Source organism: Hypanus sabinus, chromosome X1 (genome assembly GCF_030144855.1).
Source record: "Hypanus sabinus isolate sHypSab1 chromosome X1, sHypSab1.hap1, whole genome shotgun sequence".
Lineage (NCBI taxonomy): Eukaryota > Metazoa > Chordata > Chondrichthyes > Myliobatiformes > Dasyatidae > Hypanus > Hypanus sabinus.
In genome coordinates, this window is record NC_082738.1 from 26,383,454 (window position 1) to 26,403,966 (window position 20,513).

Sequence of the window (20,513 nt, forward strand, 5' to 3'; positions counted from 1 at the left end):
TCTCATCCATGTACCTGTCCAAGTTTTTCTTAAATGTTAAAAGTGAGCCTGCATTCACCGCTTCATCTGGCAGCTCATTCCACACTCCCACTACTCTGTGTGAAGAAGCGCCCTCCTAATGTTACCTTTAAACTTTTTCCCCTTCACCCTTAACCCATGTCCTCTGGTTTTTTTTCTCCCCTAGCCTCAGTGGAAAAAGCCTGCTTGCATTCACTCTATCTATACCCATCATAATTCTATACACCTCTATCAAATCACCCCTCATTCTTCTATGCTCCAGGGAATAAAGTCCTAACCTATTCAACCTTTCTCTGTAACTCAGTTTCTCAAGTCCCGGCAACATCCTTGTAAACCTTCTCTGCACTCTTCCTTTCTTTTTCAATCTTTTTATTATCATTAATAATAAGTACAAAATACAATTGATATATTAATAAAGGGATTACAAACATACAAATTCCCATTACACATGAAAGAATACATAAGCAATAATTACAATATAAATGAGTTTTCCCAAAACATAAACCATACAGTATATGAATGAACAAGGTAAATCTAGGTATTACATAATATATAATATAGAAAAAAAACACAGAAAAAAGAAAAAACTATTATGCAAAAATAACTAAACTACTAATCTAATAGCTAATAAAGAAGAAAAAAAAGCAAAAAAAAAGAAAAAAGAAAAGAAAGAAAAACTAGAAAAGGAAAAAAAAAGGGCTGTCTATAATATCTCACAAGAGTACATAATCATCAGTGTCACCAACTCCGATCCTCTCAACATAAATAAGATTAAAGCTGGAAAATCAAATAAGCCTGGAACAGGGTCATATTACATCATATGAAAATATTGAATAAATGGTCTCCATATCTCTTCAAATTTAATAGAAGTATCAAATACACCACTTCTAATTTTTTCTAAATTTAAACATAACATAGTTTGAGAAAACCAATGAAATACAGTGGGAGGATTAATTTCCTTCCAATTCAGCAAAATAGATCTTCTAGCCATCAGAGTGAGAAATGCAATCATTCAACAGGCGGAAGAAGATAAATGCAGTAAGTCCATCATTGGTAAACCAAAAATTGTGGTAATAGGATGGGGTTGTAAATCGATGTTTAATACCGCAGAGATAATATCAAAAATATCTTTCCAATATTTTTTCAAAAGCGGACAAGACCAAAACATATGAGTTAAAGACGCAGTTTCAAATTGACATCTATCACAAATAGGATTTATATAAGAATAAAAATGAGCTAATTTATCCTTGGACATATGGGCCCTATGTACAACCTTAAATTGTATTAATGAATGTTTGGCACATATAGATGATGTATTAACTAATTGAAGAATTCTATCCCAATTCTCAATAGGAAAATAAGATTAAGCTCTCTTTCCCAATCATTTTTTTATCTTATAAAGGGTCTCTGAACGTATCTTCATAATTATATTATAAAGTTTTGATATAAGCCCTTTTTGAAAAGGGTTTAATTCAAACAAACTCTCCAAAATATCTGAAGACACAAAATTTGGAAACGTAGGAAGTACAGTACTTAAAAAATGCCTAATCTGTAAATATCTAAAAAAATGAAATCTAGGCAAATTATATTTATTAGGTAATTGCTCAAAAGACATAAAACAATTGTCCAAAAGTAAATCAGAAAATCTTAGTAATCCCTTAGTTTTCCAAGCCGAATAAGCTTGATCTATAATTGAAGGGTGGAAAAAGCAATTAGATACAATAGGAGTATTTAAAATGAATTGAGACAACCCGAAATATTTCCGAAATTGAAACCATATACGTAAAGTATGTTTAACTATCGGGTTGTCAATTTGTTTCGACAATTTGGAAAGAGCAAAAGGGAGAGAAGTCCCTAAAATAGAACCCAGAGCATAACCTGGTACCGATTTAATTTCCAAACTCACCCAATGAGGGCCAAAAGATCCATCCCAATCTTTCAACCAACATAACAAATATCTAATATTAACTGCCCAATAATAAAATCTGAAATTAGGTAATGCTAACCCAACTTCCTTCTTTGTCTTCTGTAAATGTATTTTACCTAACCTGGGATTTTTATTCTGCCATATATATGAGGAAATTTTTGAATCAACATTAGTAAAAAAAGATTTCGGAATAAAAATTGGTACCACTTGAAAAATATATAAAAACTTAGGTAAAATAACCATCTTAATAGCATTAATCCTACCTATCAGAGATAAAGATAATGGTGACCACTTAGTAAACAAACCTTTAATCTGATCAATTAAGGGTAAAAAAATTAAACCTAAATAATTCTTTATGATTTTTTTGTGATTTTAATCCCTAAGTAAATAAAAGAGTCATTAACTAATTTAAAAGGTAAATTTCCATAAATTGGGACCTGTCTATTCAAAGGAAACAATTCACTCTTTTTAAGATTTAACTTATACCCAGAAAACTCACTAAATTGAGCCAACAATGATAGAACTGCTGGAATAGATTTCTCAGGGTTAGAAATGAATAATAATAAGTCATCTGCATACAAAGATAACTTATGAATATCTGTCCCATGATTAATACCCAAAATATCTTGTGATTCTCTGATGGCAATTGCCAAGGGTTCTAAAGCAATGTTAAATAGTAATGGGCTAAGAGGACAGCCTTGTCTAATGCCCCGAAATAAATGAAAAAAGGGAGATCTTTGATTATTAGTAAACATTGAGGCTACTGGAGTGTGATAAATCAGTTTAATTCAGGAAATGAATGCCGGACTAAAATTAAACTTCTCCAACACATTAAATAAGTAAGGCCCCTCAACTCTATCAAATGCTTTCTCCGCATCTAATGAAATAACACATTCTGAAGAGCTATGTGAAGGAGTGTAGACAATATTCAGTAATCTCCTAACATTGAAAAAAGAATAGCGTTTTTTAATAAAACCGGTTTGATCTTCCGAAATAATTTGGGGTAATACCTTCTCCAACCTGGATGCCAGTAACTTGGAAAAGATCTTGGAATCTACATTCAATAAAGATATTGGTCTATAGGATGCACAGTCAGTAGGGTCTTTATCTTTCTTCAGTATTAAAGAAATAGAAGCTCTATAAAAAGATTGTGGCAAATTCCCCAATCTAATCACTTCCTCAAAAACCCTGCATAACCAAGGAGAAAGAGTAGTGGAAAAACATTTTAAAAATTCTACTGTATACCCATCTGGACCTGGTGCTTTCCCAGAATTCATTGAGGAAATAACCCCTTTGATTTCTGCGTCCGTAATAGAAGTATCCAATATTGAAAGATCATCGGATGATAATTTTGGAAAATTAAATTTCCCAAGAAAATCACACATGGTATTATGATCCTGTGGGAATTCAGATTGATACAGGGAGGTATAAAAGTCTTGAAATGACTTATTTATCTCATCATGGTTAACTGTCAAATCCCCATTCTGCTGACGAATCTTAGTGATTTGACGATTAACCAAAGCACTCTTCAACTGACTAGCTAACAGTTTACCTGATTTATCACTATGTATATAAAAATCAGATCTGGTTTTCATTAATTGATTTTCAATCGGAGATGTAAGTAATAAACTATGTTCCGTTTGAAGTTCAACCCTTTGTTTGTAAAGCTCCTTACTAGGAGTGATTGACTATTTCTTGTCAATCTCTTTAATTTTATCGACCAATAAAAGAGTTTCCTTCTTAATGCATTTTCTCAAACCAACGGAGTAAGAGATAATCTGTCCATGTATATACGCTTTAAAAGTGTCCCAAAGTGTTCCGCAAGAAATATCATCCGTGGAATTGGTTGAAAAGAAGAAATTGATCTGTTCCTTCATAAATTTAACAAAGTCCGGATCTTGCAGTAGAGTCAAATCGCCATTGTCTAGCATTAGAAACTGTATCCGTAAATTTAATAGAAAGTTTTAATGGAGCATGGTCAGAGATAGCTATAATATCATAATTACAGCCGATTACCGATGGAATAAAACAAGAGTCAATAAAAAAATAATCAATTCTCGAATAAGAATGATAAACATGTGAGAAAAAAGAAAACTCTTTATCGTTAGGATACCGAAATCTCCAAATATCAAAAACTCCATTATCAGACAAAAAGGAGTTAATACAAGTGGCTGACTTATTGGGTAAAGTCTGAATAGATAAAAGGATTTTATCTATCCATCAAAGGATTTAAACAACAATTAAAGTCACCACCCATTATTAACTTATATTCGTTTAGATTAGGTAAAGAAGTAAATAAAGACTTAAAAAAATCAGGACAATCCACATTTGGAGCATAAACATTAACCATAGCAACCTTTTTATTACAAAGTAAACCCGTAATTAACAAAAATCTACCATTCGGATCCAAAAAGATATCGTGTTGAACAAATACAATAGAGGAGTCAATAAAAATTGAAACTCCCTTTATTTTGGCATTCGAATTCAAATAATACTGTTGACCCTGCCAAGACCTAAAAAAGCGTTATTTGTCCTCCTTCCTCACATGAGTTTCTTGAACAAAAATAATATGAGCATTAAGTCTTTGGAATACTTTGAAAATCTTCTTTCGTTTAATCGGATAGTTTAAACCATTAGTATTCCAAGACACAAAATTAATAGTCTGAGCCATAATTCTAAAATCAACCCTTTGGTATAAAAAGGGTTAACCAGATTTTAAACTCATGCACCCGGAAGAGGAACAGAAATAAAGAGCGGACCCGGAAGTGACGACATCGTAGACATATTTGAAGTTCAAAAACAGCCCAAATGAAAAAACTGAAAAAAACTAGTAAAGGAAAGATAAAATTAGAAAACAGACCATCCCCAACCCCCACAAGAAAAAGACAAGAATAAGCCAAATTGTGGCTTGAAAAAGGAAAAGATAAGACTAATTCTACCCCCATATCAGCAGAAAACCATTCCGTATATAAAGGCTATATATAAAAAAAACACCCCAGCCTTAAAAATTATGATCACTATACTAAAACCACACTTCTTAATATACTTAGTTGTAAAAAAAGAATATAATCACTAAAAGCTTATAAATCGGGTTATAACCCAGACAAAACAAAACATATTTAAACTATGATAAGCGATGCATTGTAGGAAGAAGACAAGAGAGAAAAAAAATACCGCCATCTTAAACAAAACCAAAAAAATATTTTTCAAAAAACCACCCTTAATAAAAAAAGAATTCACCTTCGAAGGGTTAAAAATACACCTTTGAAGGAACAAAAATAATAGTCAAGAATATAGTATAATGATTAAAGTGTATAACACAGAGCGATTAATATGACGAAAACACACTTTAACTTAAATATAAAGTATAGGATAAACCTACACCAATAACCAGAGACTAAATCCGGTTTGAGGAATCGAAAACCATCTTACACGATCAGAATCACTCATTTATTAGTGATTAGAGTCTGTAGCAGTAGGGAAGTTCTCATCCAGATAACTTCTCGCTTCAGATGTTGAAAGGAAAACCTAGCGTGGTATAAGAGCGCAGGTTTTAGATTTTTCTCATAATATTCAGACATCAGAGGTTTAAAAAGAAGCCTTTTCCTCATAACTTCAGGACTAAAATCTTCAACCAAACGGAAATAGTAATCTTGAAATTTAACCATTCCTGCCCGCCGAGCCACACGAATAAGTTGTTCTTTGTCGTGTACATAGTGAAACCGGACAATTACAACCGAAGGTTTAGCTGGAGCACTCGATGATCGACGCCAAATTCTATGTGCGCGATCAAGTAACGGAGGGTTATTTGGAAAAACCGACGGAAACACATCTTTTAAAAGTTGAGCAAAATATTTGGAAGGGTCATCTTTTTCTATGCCATCTGGGAGACCAAGTATATGTAGGTTCTGTCTTCTGGACCGATTCTCAAAGTCGACACTCTTGGGTTTAAGAGTTTCCACCAATTTAGTGGTCGAAATTAAATCCTGTTGCAATTTTTCAATTGTCAAATCTCGTTTCCGAGCATCTTCTTGCAGAGATGCGATAAGAACTTGCTGCTGGTTAATTACTGAATCCGTCTTAACCATATAATCTTGAAAAGCCTTTATATCTTGTTCAAAAATTTGTTGTAGTTCATCAAACTTTTTATCCAAAACCTCCATAACCAGTTCATAAGTTAATACAGTGTGTTGCGGATGAGCTTGCTCCTTTCCACTACCGTTCGGGTTGCGCCCAGGTTCTCATCCTTTAGATCTAAGAGACATATCTGTTTGCATATCTTCAAAAATTCACAATAAACTAATAAATAGCAAGAATCTTTTGGTGTAGTTAAAAATAAGTTGGATAAGGGTGATCAAAGGTTAAAAAAAGTAAAGGTTATGGAGCGAATCTAAAACAGTACTCACTCCATGAGCATCTCCCGTTGACCTCCTCTGCACTCCTTCAACCTTATTAATATCCTTCCTGTAATTCGGTGACCAGAACTGTACACAATACACAATACTCCAAATTCGGCCTCACCGTAACAACCTCACCATAACATTCCAACTCTTATACTCAATACTTTTGTAACACTTACCCAAAAGGCTGGTATATGTCTAGGGGAAACAGAGTTCCAGCAACTCACCAACCCACCTCCCGTTCACGCAGGTGCTGTGAGAATCGAGTTTATGCCTCGCGCCCGCCAACAGTATCAAACCCACAACAAATACCGTTATGAAATACACTTTAAAGAGTTTACTAAAATTCAAAGAGTATTAGGCAATACAATATATATATATATATAAGGAAAAAACAAAAGGCGCCAACTTATCAAAGTTCAGTCTGTTTAGTGCACTCATTGGAGCTCAATCAACGAACCAATCGACCCATCCGACCGCCACGCCGTCGCACCTGGGACCACACCGGTGGTCTTACGAGCAGTCCAGCACACGTCCACCTTCCTCGGCGTCTCCCTCACACCAAAAACCCGTGAAAACCCCTCCCCCAAGTTCCCAGCATCACAAGACACAATAACATTCCCCATTGATTAACAAATGAATAGAATTACCATATCAGCCATTCTAAAGCGAAACAACGGCGAGAGAAACACTTATCCGACAAAGAAGCATTCCTGCTCGTAACAAACCAAAGAAGCCATTTTGAGTAACATACACAGGACATTGTACACTTTGTTTTATAAAGGCCAATATGCCAAAAGCTGTCTTTACAACCCTATCTACCTGTGATGCCACTTTTAGGGAATTATGTATCTGTATTCCCAGATCCCTCTGTTCTACTGCACTCCTCAGTGTCCTACCATTTACCTTGTATGTTCTACCTTGGTTTGTCCTTCCAAAGTGCAATACCTCACACTTGTCTGCATTAAACTTCATCAGCCATTTGTCAGCCCATTTTTCCAGCTGGTCCAAATCCCTCTGCAAGCTTTGAAAACCTTCCTCACTGTCCACTACACCTCCAATCTTTGTATCATCAGCAAATTTGCTGATCTAATTTACCATATTATCATCCAGATCGTTGATATAGATGACAAATAACAATGGACCCAGCACTGATCCCTGTGGCACACCACTAGTCACAGGCCTCCACTCAGAGAATCAATCCTCCTCTACCACTCTCTGGCTTCTCCCATTGGGCCAATGTCTAATCCGATTTCCTACCTCACCATGTATACCTAGCGACTGAATCTTCCTAACTAACCTCCCATGCAGGACCTTGTCAAAAGCCTTACTGAAATCCATGTAGACAACATCCACTGCCTTCCCTTCATCCACTTTCCTGGTAACCTCCTTGAAAAACTCTAATAGATTGGGTAAACATGACCTACCACACACAAAGCGGTGTTGACTCTCCCTAATAAGTCCATGTCAATCCAAATACTTGTAGATCCTATCTCTTACTACTCCTTCCAATAATTTACCTACTACTGACATCAAATTTACCAGCCTATAATTTTCCAGATTACCTTTTGAGCCTTTTTTAAACAACGGAACAACATGAGCTATCCTCCAATCCTCCGGCACCTCACCTGTAGATACTGACATTTTAAATATATCTGCCAGGGCCCCTGCAATTTCAACACTAGTCTCCCTCAAGGTCCAAGGGAATACTCTGTCAGGTCCTGGGGATTTATCTACTCTGATTTGCCTCTAGACAGCAAGCACCTCCTCCTCCTCTTTAATCTGTGTAGGTTCCATGACCTTACTACCTGTTTACCTTATTTCCATAGACTCCTTGCCAGTTTCCTTAGTAAATACGGATGCAAAAAACCCATTTAAGATCTCCCCCACTTCTTTTGGTTCCATACATAGCCGACCACTCTGATCTCCAAGAGGACCAATTTTATCCCTTACTATCCTTTTGTTCTTAATATACCTGTAGAAGCTCTTAGGATTATCCTTCACCTTGACTGCCAAAGGAACCTCATGTCATCTTTTAGCCCTCCTGATTTCTTTCTTAAGTATTTTCTTGCACTTTTTATACTCCTCAAGCATCTTATTTGCTCCTTGTTGCCTATACCTGTCATACATCTCTCTCTTCTTCTTTATCAGATTTCCAAAATCCCTAGAGAACCAAGGTTCCTTATTCTTATTCACTTTGCCTTTAATCCTGACAGGAACATACAAACTCTGCACTCTCAAAATTTCTCCTTTGAAGACCTCGCACTTACCAATCACATCCTTGCTTGAGAACAACCTGTCCCAATCCATGCTTTTTAGATCCTTTCTCATTTCTTCAAATTTGGCCTTTTTCTAGTTTAGTACCTCAAACCGAGGACCAGATCTATCTTCATCCATGATCAAGTTGAAACTAATGGCGTTATGATCACTAGACCCAAAGAGTTCCCCTACACACACTCCCATCACCTGCCCTAACTCGTTTCCTAATAGGAGATCTAATATTGCATCCTCTCTAGTTGGTACCTCTATATATTGTTTTAGAAAACTTTCCTGAACACATTTTACAAACTTTAACCCGTCTAGATCTTTAACAATATGGGAGTTCCAATCAATATGTGGAAAATTAAATCCCCTACTATTACAACTTTATGTTTCCTGCAGTTGTCTGCTATCTCTCTACAGATTTGCTCCTCCAATTCTCGCTGACTATTGGGTAGTCTATAATACAACCCCATTAACGTCGTCATACCGTTCCTGTTTCTCAGCTCCACCCATATGGCCTCAGTAGACAAGTCCTCTAATCTGTCCTGCCTGAGCACTGCTGTAACATTTTCCCTGACTAGCAATGCCAACCAGCCCTCCCCCCCACCCTTCATCCCTCTGCCTCTATCACGTCTGAAACATCGGAACCCTGGAACATTAAGCTGCCAGTCCTGCCCCTCCTGTAGCCAAGTTTCACTAATGGCTATAATGTCATAATTCCACGTGTCAATCTATGCCCTCAGCTTGTCTGCCTTTCCCACAATACTCCTCGCATTGAAATAGACACACCCCAGAAGATTATTACCATCACACACAACTCTTCTATTTCTGACTTTGCATTAACTTTTAACATTATTGATTTTCACCCCTGTTTCACTATCTGCTTTGGCACTCTGGTTCCCATCCCCCTGGAAATCTAGTTTAAACCCTCCCCAACAGCATTAGCAAACCTCCCTGCAAGGATATTGGTCCCCCTGTAGTTCAGGTGTAACCCATCTCTCTTGTACAGGTCTCACTGCCCCAGAAGAGGTCCCAATGATCCAAAAATCTGAAACCCTGCCCCGTACACCAGTTCTTCAGCCACATGCTCATCCTCCAGAGCATCCTACACTTACCCTCACTGGCACATGGCACAGGTAGCAATCCTGAGATTACCACCCGCGAGATCCTGCTTCTTAACTTCCTACTGAGCTCTCTATACTCATTCTTCAGGACCTCCTCACACTTTCTTCCTACGTCATTGGTACCGATGTGTACCGTGACATCTGGCTGCTCACTCTCCCATTTCAGAATGCTGTGCACGTGATCAGAGACATCCCTGACCCTGGCACTCGGGAGGCAACAAACCATCCGGGAGTCTCTGTCACGACCACAGAACTTCCTGTCTGTACCTCTAACTATCGAGTCCCCTATCACTACCGCTCTCCTCTTCTTCCACCCTCCCTTCTGAACTGCAGAACCAGACTCAGTGCTAGAGATCCGGCTGCCGCAGCTTGTCCCAGGTAAGCCATCCCCCCCCCCCCCCCAACGGTATCCAAATCGATATACTTGTTGTTGAGGGGAATGGCCACAGGGGAGCCCTGCTCTGCCTGCCCTTTCCCCTTCCCTCGCCTGACAGTAACCCAATTACCTGTGCCCTGCTCCTTTGGCGTAGCTACCTCTCTGAAGCTACTATCTATAATCACCTCATTCTCCCGAATGATCCAGAGGTCATCCAGCTCCTGCTCCAGTTCCCTAACGCGGTTTGTTAGGAGCTGCAGCTGGATGCACTTCTTGCAGGCGTCGTTGTCAGGGACACCGGAGATCTCCCTGACTTCCCACATCCTGCAAGAGGAGCATTCTAACATTCTGCCTGACGTTCTCTCTAAACTTACTGGTTTAAAAAAGAAATCGAATGAGAAAAAAACAACACCAACTTCTTACCGGAACCTACCCTCGCCTCTGCCTGTTCACGGCAAAGCCTGTTGAGCCAAAGCCATCCCACTCTGACTTAGTCCACTCCGATGATGGCCACTCTGTTAGACGAAACTTCTTTTATAGTGTGCTAGCTGACTGGCTGTCTTCAGCTCCTCTGCTCCCAATTGGTTGGCAGTTTAAAAAAACTGAAAAAGCCTGTGAATCCTCTCCTTCTCAAGCTCTGACAAAAAACGGAGTCAAATTTATTTATTAGCATCTTCTTTGTTACCATCATCTTTGTTCAAGTCCTCCACCGAAATTCCCATCCGGGTCTCTCTTGCTCTTCTCAAAATTTACAGCTCAGCTACAAGGGCCTGCTTCTTCTTCTTGAGCTTGGTAACATGAGTCCATATTCCAATTTCATTTTTCCAGCTTTTGTAAGGCTTGCTCTTGTCAAATGCCAGCTTGATCCTGTAATTGGAAACCATCCTTTGTTACCACTGTTAATGCCCAAACAACAAAGACAAGATTTTATTTTGTTTAAACAACTTTACTTTCTCTGTTCAAGTTCAGTACATGAGGGCCACCATCTTCTTACCCACAATCCCCCCCAACCCTCACATGCATGCCAAAATAAATACTTACACAGCCCAAAAGACAGAACTCAAAACCAGTTTGAGCCATTTTCCTGGGATGCTTTGGAGACCTTCTGCATAAAGTTGAGCTAAGGACATTACAAGTGTATCAGTGTTGTAGCTGAGTGAGGAGCCAGGTTCGAGTTAACTTTATTATCATGTGCACCAGTATGGTCAGTTACAGATACAATGAAAAACGCTTGCAGCAGCATCCTAGCACATAGGTATGACAAAAGACACAGAACATGTTATTCTTAAATTGTACATAAATTATACTACACAGTGAGTAAACGGCTGTGCAAAAGCAAGACTTAGTGGAAGGAAAAAGACACAATCAGAGGCACATAGCAAGAGGAGGTCCATAGTGTTCTGTTACTGAGGTAGTGCCAGGGTTGTGCAGGTCGGTTCAAAACCCTGATGGTTGAAAGGATACTGTCAATGGTGGGGAGGGCTGTGTCCAGGGTGGAATGGGCTGTGTCCTCTACTCTCTGCAGGTTTGACTATCTGCTGAGCTCTCAGATTGAATGTGTAAGAAAGCTCACTTCCTGGTGATGGGGGGAGGGAGCTTGAACTTATTTGTTTATCCCTAGGATATGGACCGACAGTTGGGTGCATTGGTACATATCTCTTCGGCCTCCCACCACTGACCCCTCATGGTCCAAAAATGGGATTGAGATGCCTCCGACAGTTGAATAGTACAGATTCAAACAAGGGAAGTCCCTACTTTTGGCTGGAAATGGAGGCAGCCAGATTCATGGGACCCCTGACCACCTCTCCTTTTCCCACCCTAGCATCGAGGAGCAGGTGTGAAGGCTGCTTTTATTGTGTAGAACAAAATAGCTTGAATGGGTGAGAGCTAGGGTGGGCACCGTGTGCGTTGTCAGAGCTGGCTGGCCACGAGGCCTGAGGCCTGTCACAGCTGTCCGGTGTTTCACGTGTTAATTGCTGCCGCTTTCAGTGTGTGTGTTTTACATCTTGCAGTGCAGCTCGAGACAGACGGACACCAGGCATTTTTTGTCATCAAAATCCGACATGCCACCATCCCAAAACTATACAGCTCCGGAGACCAGCCAGGTCAGTGCTATTAATCCTGGATTAATAGAGGTGTCCCCTGAAAGTCCCTCCAGCCAATTTAGCCACAGGCACACTCCCTAGCCTTTAGAAGTCCTGGTTAATTCAGATGTGTGTAATGTAGCTTTGAATGTGACTGAAATCCAAAGATTTTTGCTGTAACAAAGGATGCTTGCTGAGGCTCTGCATGACTTTGCAGGGCAGCATTCCTGTAGTCAATTCCCTTCTTTTTCCAATTGGTCCTGCTCCCTAAATGCTGCAGGGTAGGAGATACAAAAAAATGCGGTAGAGCGCAAACAGTAATCAGCAGACATTGCTGCTCGGTGGGCGAACGTCAGTCACGCAACTGCGCCAATTTTTGATAAGCGCACAATTGCTGCAATGTTCATGATCACCGTTTCACTGTGTGAGCTTGTGAAACTTCTTTATCTTCCTGTTAGCTCAGTGCCTGAGCCTGCCTAGTTTGTGAGGTGCCAGTTCACTGGCCTTAATGAACATGCCCCTTTGCCCCTGCTCTTTGGCAGTGTCAGCTGCTGAGGATCTCCTCGGGTCTCTGGATCACTGCCTGTAACCTATTACCCCCTTCACTGGCACTGCACTGACTGTGGGAGGAGCTGAGTTGCCTGCTGCAAGACGTCTGATCGAATCCCTCAGAATCTTCACAGGCAGCAACGTACTTCACGAAATGTACTGATTGTTATTAACCATTCAAGTAAAGTAGCCACTTTGTGCATTGCAAGATCCCAGTAAAGGCAATGAGATGAGTGACCATTGATTCTATTTCATTTTTGCTCCTCATTAAAGGAGAAATATTGACTTTGAGCCCAGCTCTCCGGGTTGTGCCATTTCCCAACATTGGGTCTGTAGCCTTCTAAGCATTTGGATTTCAACTGGCCACCTAAGTACTTCTTAGACCACCCCCTCAGGCAGTGCATTCCAGATTTTAACCACTCCCCGGGTGAAAATGTTCTTCCTCAAATCTCCTCTATATCTCCTACAACTTGGCTTTAAACCTATGGGCTCTAGATATAGATCCTTCTGCTAAAAGGTGAGGTTTCTCACTGGCTACCTTACCCGTGCCCGTTATTATGTGAGGTGAAGCGAAGGCCTCCATCGGTCAGAGTTGACCATGGACATTGTGTCCTCGCTGTCTGGATACACAAGCCTGGACTGTGTGATGTGGAGAGCAAGCTGTTGCCCATGTAGCAGGCTCCCCCTCCCCTCCACGCAGCTGATGAACCCAGAGGAATGGCAGAGACCGATACAATTTGGTACAGGCAGTGTCGCAGGAGTTGCCAGTCAGTAGGACTGCCTTAGGGACTCCAGCTCCAGACTTCCCTGCAGGGTTTACTCCCGAAGCCTTCCCCACGAGTGGGTATAGCCACAAGGCAGCGGAGGTTTGAGATCAAAGTTTTCTTTCTCCTCGATGAGCGACCGACCATGGCTGACGAACCCCATCTGCCTGAAGTGACTGGTTTTAAGACCAGTAGCCCGCCTTTACCCCTTCTCCTGTCAGTAGAAATGGTTTCACCAGGCTAGTAGCTAAGCCGCACATGAAAGCCAGGAGCTGTATCTGGTTGACAGAGGCTTTTTGAGATGCACACCACTGGAAGTGTTTAATATGTAGTGGGAGCTTATCCCCACCACCGCCGCCGGCTATGACAACCTTAAGCAGCCACTGTCACATTCCCTGTCAATCTTTTCCACTCTGAAGAAACGTTCCATCCCAGGCAGCATCCAGCTGAATCTCCTCTGGCCCCTCTCCAAGTGCAGCCACAGTTTGGTGAAAAGAACCACACACAGTACTCCAGCTGTGGCCTAACAAATATTGTATAAAATTGGGCCAAAACCTCATTCTATGTCCCAGCTAATGAAGTCATGTATCCCATATACCTTCATCACTACATTGTCTACCTGCCTTTAGGGATCCTGAGACTTGTATATGAAGGGTTTTCTGCTCTCCAGTGTTTCCTAGGATGCTTTGTCCAAGTGTTAATAATCCTTGCAAAAATTATCACCTCACGTTTTTCAGATTTCCCTGCCCCACTTTATCAATCTTGTTCTTTAGCCAAAGATCACCTTCCTCATGATCTCCAAGTTTTCACATCAACTGTGAACTTCCTAATCATACCCCTTATATATATATAATATTTCAATGTATGTAGGAAGCACTCCCGGCACTGATTCATGGTATCCATCACTGATCACAGGCTTCCAATCACAAAAACAATCCTCCACTACCACCATCACCAAGCCAATTTTGGATCCAATTTGCTACATTGCCTTGGATCTGATATCATCTAACATTTTAAACCATCTTCCTTGTGGGATGTTACCAAGGGTCCATGTAGACTGAATCAACTATATTACCCTTGTCAACATACTTGTTAATTCCACAAAAAAAGTTCAGTCACATTGGTCAGACAGGATTTCCCCAACAAATCATGTGACTCTCCCTGCCTTTGATTAATCTTAATTTGATTAACCCTTGCCTTTCCAAGTGCAGATAAATCCTGTTCCTCTGGACTTTTCTTCCAGTGACTTCTCCACCACTGATTCATAGTATCACTGACTCATGGGAACTCTTGTGACACATTGCCCATGCAAAGTTGACAGCTGTGGATCTCACTTGAAGATTCTAGCTGCACATTAGACCTCTTTGTACTGTATCTCTGTGGGAGCCAGACATTTCAGAGGAGTGAGAGGGACTGGTGCCCAGAGGTTGTGCGACTCCAATGCGATCCCCCTCAAATTTGATTCTGATGTATTATAAAGGAGTTGTGTAAGACAGATGATTCTAAGTTGGCAGATTGATACTCATGTTATAAATGTACGCTACTTTTAGCAAGGAACTACAAAATGGGCTGAGGACGAAGACCCACTGCCACCAACGGGTGCACATACTATAGTGAGTGAGCCAAAAGGTGACCGAAGCATTTGGAAAGTTAAAGCCACAGTTTCATACAACAGGCAATCCATTGGAAGAACTCAGTGGGTTGAGCAGCATCTGTGGAAGTCAAGTCCTGATGCAAGGTTTTGACCTGAAGTATTGATAATTCCTTCCCTCTGCTAGACCCACTGAGTTCCTCCAGCACGTTGCTTGATGTTCCAGATTCCAGTGTCTGCAGTCTCTGGTGTCTCCAGTGTTTCACACATCCCCATAAGAAGCAGTTGACCTTGTCCACACCACTAAATAATACCACAGCACACTCATCAGCTGACTATCTTAGTCGCCAAATAAAAATCAGATGAGTTAAGCATTTAAAACGAGTGGAATTGACATGTAAAGCCTGTTGCGAATACTGACGTGTCAGCAGCTCTGTGCCTGACTTGAACCGTCATGTGGCTAAGTTTTGACTTCATGCTGTGGTGTGAAATGTGGACGTTTAATGTCTCTCCTGATTTGTATTCCCACTGAAGCATCTAAAGGTGTGTTTCTGTGGATGGCCAAGGCAGTGCTCCACATTCACACCAAGCTATGAAGCAAGTTCTCATGAGGATATCTCAAAATACAAATGTAATAATCAGTATAGTGACCACTACTGAAGCAAGGCAGGAACTTCATACATTGTAGGGTTGCGGCTTTTCTGTCTGACCACATTTCGTTCCACTCGATTATTAAACTTGATCATGCTCTTCCAGGGGATCATCACTGCAGTCTTTTGGCTTAATGTCCCCCTAGCAGGCAGCTTAACATCTGTAGTTCACAACACCCTGTAACAGTGGCTATCCCAGTATTGACCTCAACCTTGGCAGAAAGACTTCTGTTTCATGGTTTCACAGGCATGCCAAATCACCTTGCAAGCTTTTTTTTCAATGCTGCAATGTACAGCAACCAATTACAGGAGGCTCTTGTAGAGAACAATCTTCTTTGGTGGCAACATATAAGTGATAAATGTCATCTAAAGCACAACAGAAACCTTTCTGACTGAAATCACATGTATCCACCTGTGGTAAACTATGTGTATACCTGTCTGGACACACCCCTCTGCTGACTGCCCCTGTGGCTCCTTCCACAGACCCCTGTATAAAGGCGATTGGAGGCACTGCTCCTCCCTCAGTCTCCAAGATGTCGTGGTCACGTTTGCAGCTAATAGAAGCCTATCTTTTGCCTCCTGTCTCCGAGAGTTATTGATGGTGCATCACCACCACTTCAGCTAACCATAATCCTGTGTATGATACCACACTATACGCCCACATTCTGGTCCCTATTACGTGTAAATGTGTATTGCAAATAAAGTTCCTTGCAACAGAAGTGGCTGATGTGGCCGAGCCAAATTCAGCTAGGTAAACTGAATTGATGCTTTGTGTTTGGATTTTTATTAGCATGCCTTCCGCTTTTAAGGAATCATTTTAGAACATGTTAATTAACATGAAGAATATTCCAACAGTTAATGCCAGAAACACAAACCAGTTCAGGCAGCATTTGTGGAGGGGAAAATAGGGTCGACATTTCTGGTCAAAAACCCTTTGTCATATCTGGGAGGAGTTAAAAATGAACCAAGTTTTGTGTTGCAGTTTTGGGTTAAAAGGAGAGGGACAGGTAGAACAAAAAAAAAGGCCTGTGATGTGGTGGGGAGTGGGCAGCCTCAGTAATACAAGATGGTGGGCTGGTTGAGGGGGAAGAGGTGTGAAGAGAAGAGATATGAATCAGAAATACCTGGAGTGAGAAAACATACAGCATGTTGGAAAGGTTAGACACAAGCTGGAATGGTTAGTTACCTGAAACTGGTGAATTCAGTGGTGAATCCTAATTCACTCTCAGATAACCAGCCAGTCCTCTTGGTTTTTCACATTTTCAACATACTATATGTTGTCACTCTTCCCTTCAGGTATTTCAAGTTTCATTTATCTCCTGGTATTCACGCCTCCTTCTCAGCCGACTTCCTCAGCTTGACCACTATTGCTTGTCACTCAGTCATCTCCATTCTCCATCCCATCACAGACCTCCCCCTTTTGTTCCCTTTGCTCTTCCCCCTTCTCCAGAAACCTAGAAATATTTCTTTTTTAACATTTCCTACTTCTGTCAACTTGAAACATTATTCTTCCCCCGTCTCTGCAGATGCTGCGTGAACTGTTGAGTATTTCCAGCATTTTCTGTTTTGATTTCAGATCTCCAGCATCTGTCATTTTATTTGTTTTTAAAACCATACGAAAAAATAAGGTGGCAAAAAATCAATTGATAAAGAGAGTGAGAAAGATAGATATGAAGAAAAAAATTAGAAAATATATCATGAGCTAACTTCATGCCAAATCCTCACCTTGTTATGCTTTGGACTAAACCAAGAGCAACCAAAAGTGACATTGATATCTCCCTTAACACCCCCATGGTACAGATTAGCCATGAACTTGCCAAATGATGGAACAGGCTTTAGGGCCTGATTGGCTGCTTCCTCTCCAATAACTCATAGGCCCAGGGATGGGGCAGTTCAGTGGTATGATATGGAAAGAGTGTGTTATATCTAATAAATCACTTCAAAGTAAAGGTGGTCACTAACTATTCTCTGTGTTTTAGGATATAACATCAGTGCATTGGTGACTATAGCAACCAAAACATTCTTAAGGTACGACAAGCTGAGGGAGCTGATATCGAGCATTAGGAAGTTTTATCCCAATGTCACCATTGTAATCGCGGATGACAGCAACAAACCACAAAAGATTGAAGGACCATTTATTGAGCATTACATCATGCCATTTGGGAAGGTGTAGTATGGTTTCTCTTTACTAAATGAGGCAAAAACCAAACAAGTAGGCATTAGTTGGGTGTGTACAACATATGGATATGTGGTAACTGAGGGAGATAGCGAGAATTTAGGAACAATGTTGTATCTCTTGCTATTTTTGAAGGAGACAATTGGAGATTGCCAGGTCAATACAGGAGGAGGTTTCTCATCTTATTGTTTGCTTAAGAAAAGAAAAATAACAGAGACAAATATCCACAAACCTCTTGTTGGCCATTTCCAGAGTGTTGGGAAGGGATTTTTCTCCCTGCCATCCCAGCATGGGAAATGGAACAAGAGAAGAAGGGTGCAGATGTTAGGCAGGGCAGAATATAAGAAAACATATAAACAGTAGTTTAAGAAGGAAACCAGCTATTTATACCGTGAGCATCAATATTATGTAGCACTTTCAAAGGTTGATACATTTGCACTCTCCCTTTGTTAATACGGGTAGTTCTGCTATAACGGGTGTTTACATAACGTCAATTGGGTATAATGAAATTGATGGATTAGGGAATGCTATTTGCATTATATGGGCCAAAATGCTTATAAAACCCTGATTCCCTGTAACCTCCACCCAGTAATCAGCCAAGCAGTGTCCCTGAAGAACACAGGCGCCACATTCATCGTGGGAGGCCACTGACAGGAGTTACTTTGGAAGTTGACAAGCCATCGCTTCAATTGATATTTCTGCAATGATGTGTATTAACAACATGACATACAGCCTTTAGTACTTTTGGCTTCCAGTAACAGAATAAGCTCATAGCTATTAAAAACATTTTTATTTTTGAAAACACTGCAGGAAAAAATAAGTTAGCTATTGCAAGTATGAAACTCTCTACCCCCAACCTGTCTTTATAACTCAATTTTATATGACGGTAAGTTTCTTAGGAATGCAACCATGTCATAATAGCAGAACTACCTGTATTGATATCCTGAATAGGAGCTGAACAGAATGTGGAAGACTTTGTCCACGGATGGCCTTTCCTTCTCTAACCCTTACCTTGCATTGCATCAACACTGCCTCTTCATTTGTCTTCTCTTCTCTTCCACTCTTTCCCTCTGTGATGCTTCTTCAAACTTCTCTCTGTAGCCATACTTACAATCATTTGCCCTTCCTTCTCCATGTACAGCTTACTGTCAAATGCTGTGTGATAACACTCCTGTCATGCACCTTGAGATGTTTTGTGATGTTAAAGATAACGTACTGCTTTCTTGATTTCCTTGGTGATACTAAGCCCCATGAAAAATAGTTGGACTGACTATATAATACAGGTACTGCATAATATAGAATCGAAGATGCAGGCAATGTTTTCCAGTCCTGATACATTGTTCCTTACGATCAGTAAAGCATATTGACATTATATATTCTGCCTGTAATGCACAGAATATCTCAAGGTGTTTTGCATTTGGATATCTGTCTTGAACTGAGAAAGCAAGGATATTAGAGAAGGTGGCTGAGGCCATTGCCAAAGAGGTTGGTTTTATGGCCATGTCTGAATCAAAACCAGCTCGAGGGAAGCAGCTGAGACTGTGGCGGCCAGAGTTCTGAAGGTTTTGTTGCTAATGTGTGTGGTGGGAATCCGAGAGTCAGTGAAGGCAGTGAGGTGGGTGAACTGGATTTAGTGTGGACTGGGAATTTGGGAAGAGTTGTGGGGGTGGGGGGGGGGTTGGGTCTTGGACCTTGGGAATGAAGAGAATTATTATTACTACTGATGTATTTTGTGGATACCTTAACAGTCGAAACCACATCCAGAAAACCTTTGGCAGATTAATGAGGTGAACTGAGTAGAAATGGGCTCACCATCAGAACATGTTCTAAATACTGAGCGGCTCTTACCCTGGGGGTGATGGTTTTGTCATTCTCCAGTGCTGACCCTACTGAGGTTTAATTCACTGTAAATCCAGGGCATGTAGATGCATCTCTAGCAGCTGGAAACTCTGACACACTTCTTCCTGGAGGAGAAAGGTTGTCCAAGTCCAACTAACCTCAGCCATGCTCCTGTGAATATAATGATGTTGGGAGGCAGGGGCTTTGGAAACCAATTGGCCTACAGAACAAAAACCAAATCCTCTGGTGGTTCAGGTTGATGGCCTCACCTCCATGAGGGTAGTCTGCTCCTGTGTGGGTCCAAGGAACCTCTAGTGTCAGCCGTTTCCCCTGACTCTGCCTTGTATGCAGCAAGAGGCAGTTCTTCCTTGGTAACAAGAAAGTTACCCGAAGTAAACTGAGAGCAGGCACAATGGACAGACGAGGGGAAATTCCATGCAGCAAGTTTCAAACGCATATCTGTATTGTTCTCAACATCTAACTTAAGTGATAACGTGGGCTTGTATCCTTTTGTTGCACTTGCATTGCCACTCCTTTTTTCTTTCCAAACTGTAACACCTCGCACTTTTCCACATGCTGTTTGCTTGAGGTTCCTTACTGTGTTGCTCACTGTTAATTACACTTATTAGTTTTGTGTCACTTCCAATTTTAAAATCATGCCTGATGCCATTAACCCTTTAACATATATCACAACAGGACTGAAACCTGGTAAACATTGCTCCCCCTAAAGAGAGTCATTTACCACGACTGGTT

The 20,513-nt window shown here is 40.7% G+C and overlaps 1 protein-coding gene across 1 annotated transcript in view; it reads left to right on the forward strand.

Annotated features, from left to right (window-relative positions):
- Positions 1 to 20,513, forward strand: part of b4galnt1b (beta-1,4-N-acetyl-galactosaminyl transferase 1b) — a 133,039-nt gene that overhangs the window by 102,719 nt on the left and 9,807 nt on the right. The window contains exons 8-9 of the mRNA XM_059956115.1: positions 12,120 to 12,212; positions 17,725 to 17,912. Of these exons, the coding sequence (XP_059812098.1) occupies positions 12,120 to 12,212; positions 17,725 to 17,912 (281 nt within the window). The remainder of the gene's footprint in view (positions 1 to 12,119; positions 12,213 to 17,724; positions 17,913 to 20,513) is intronic.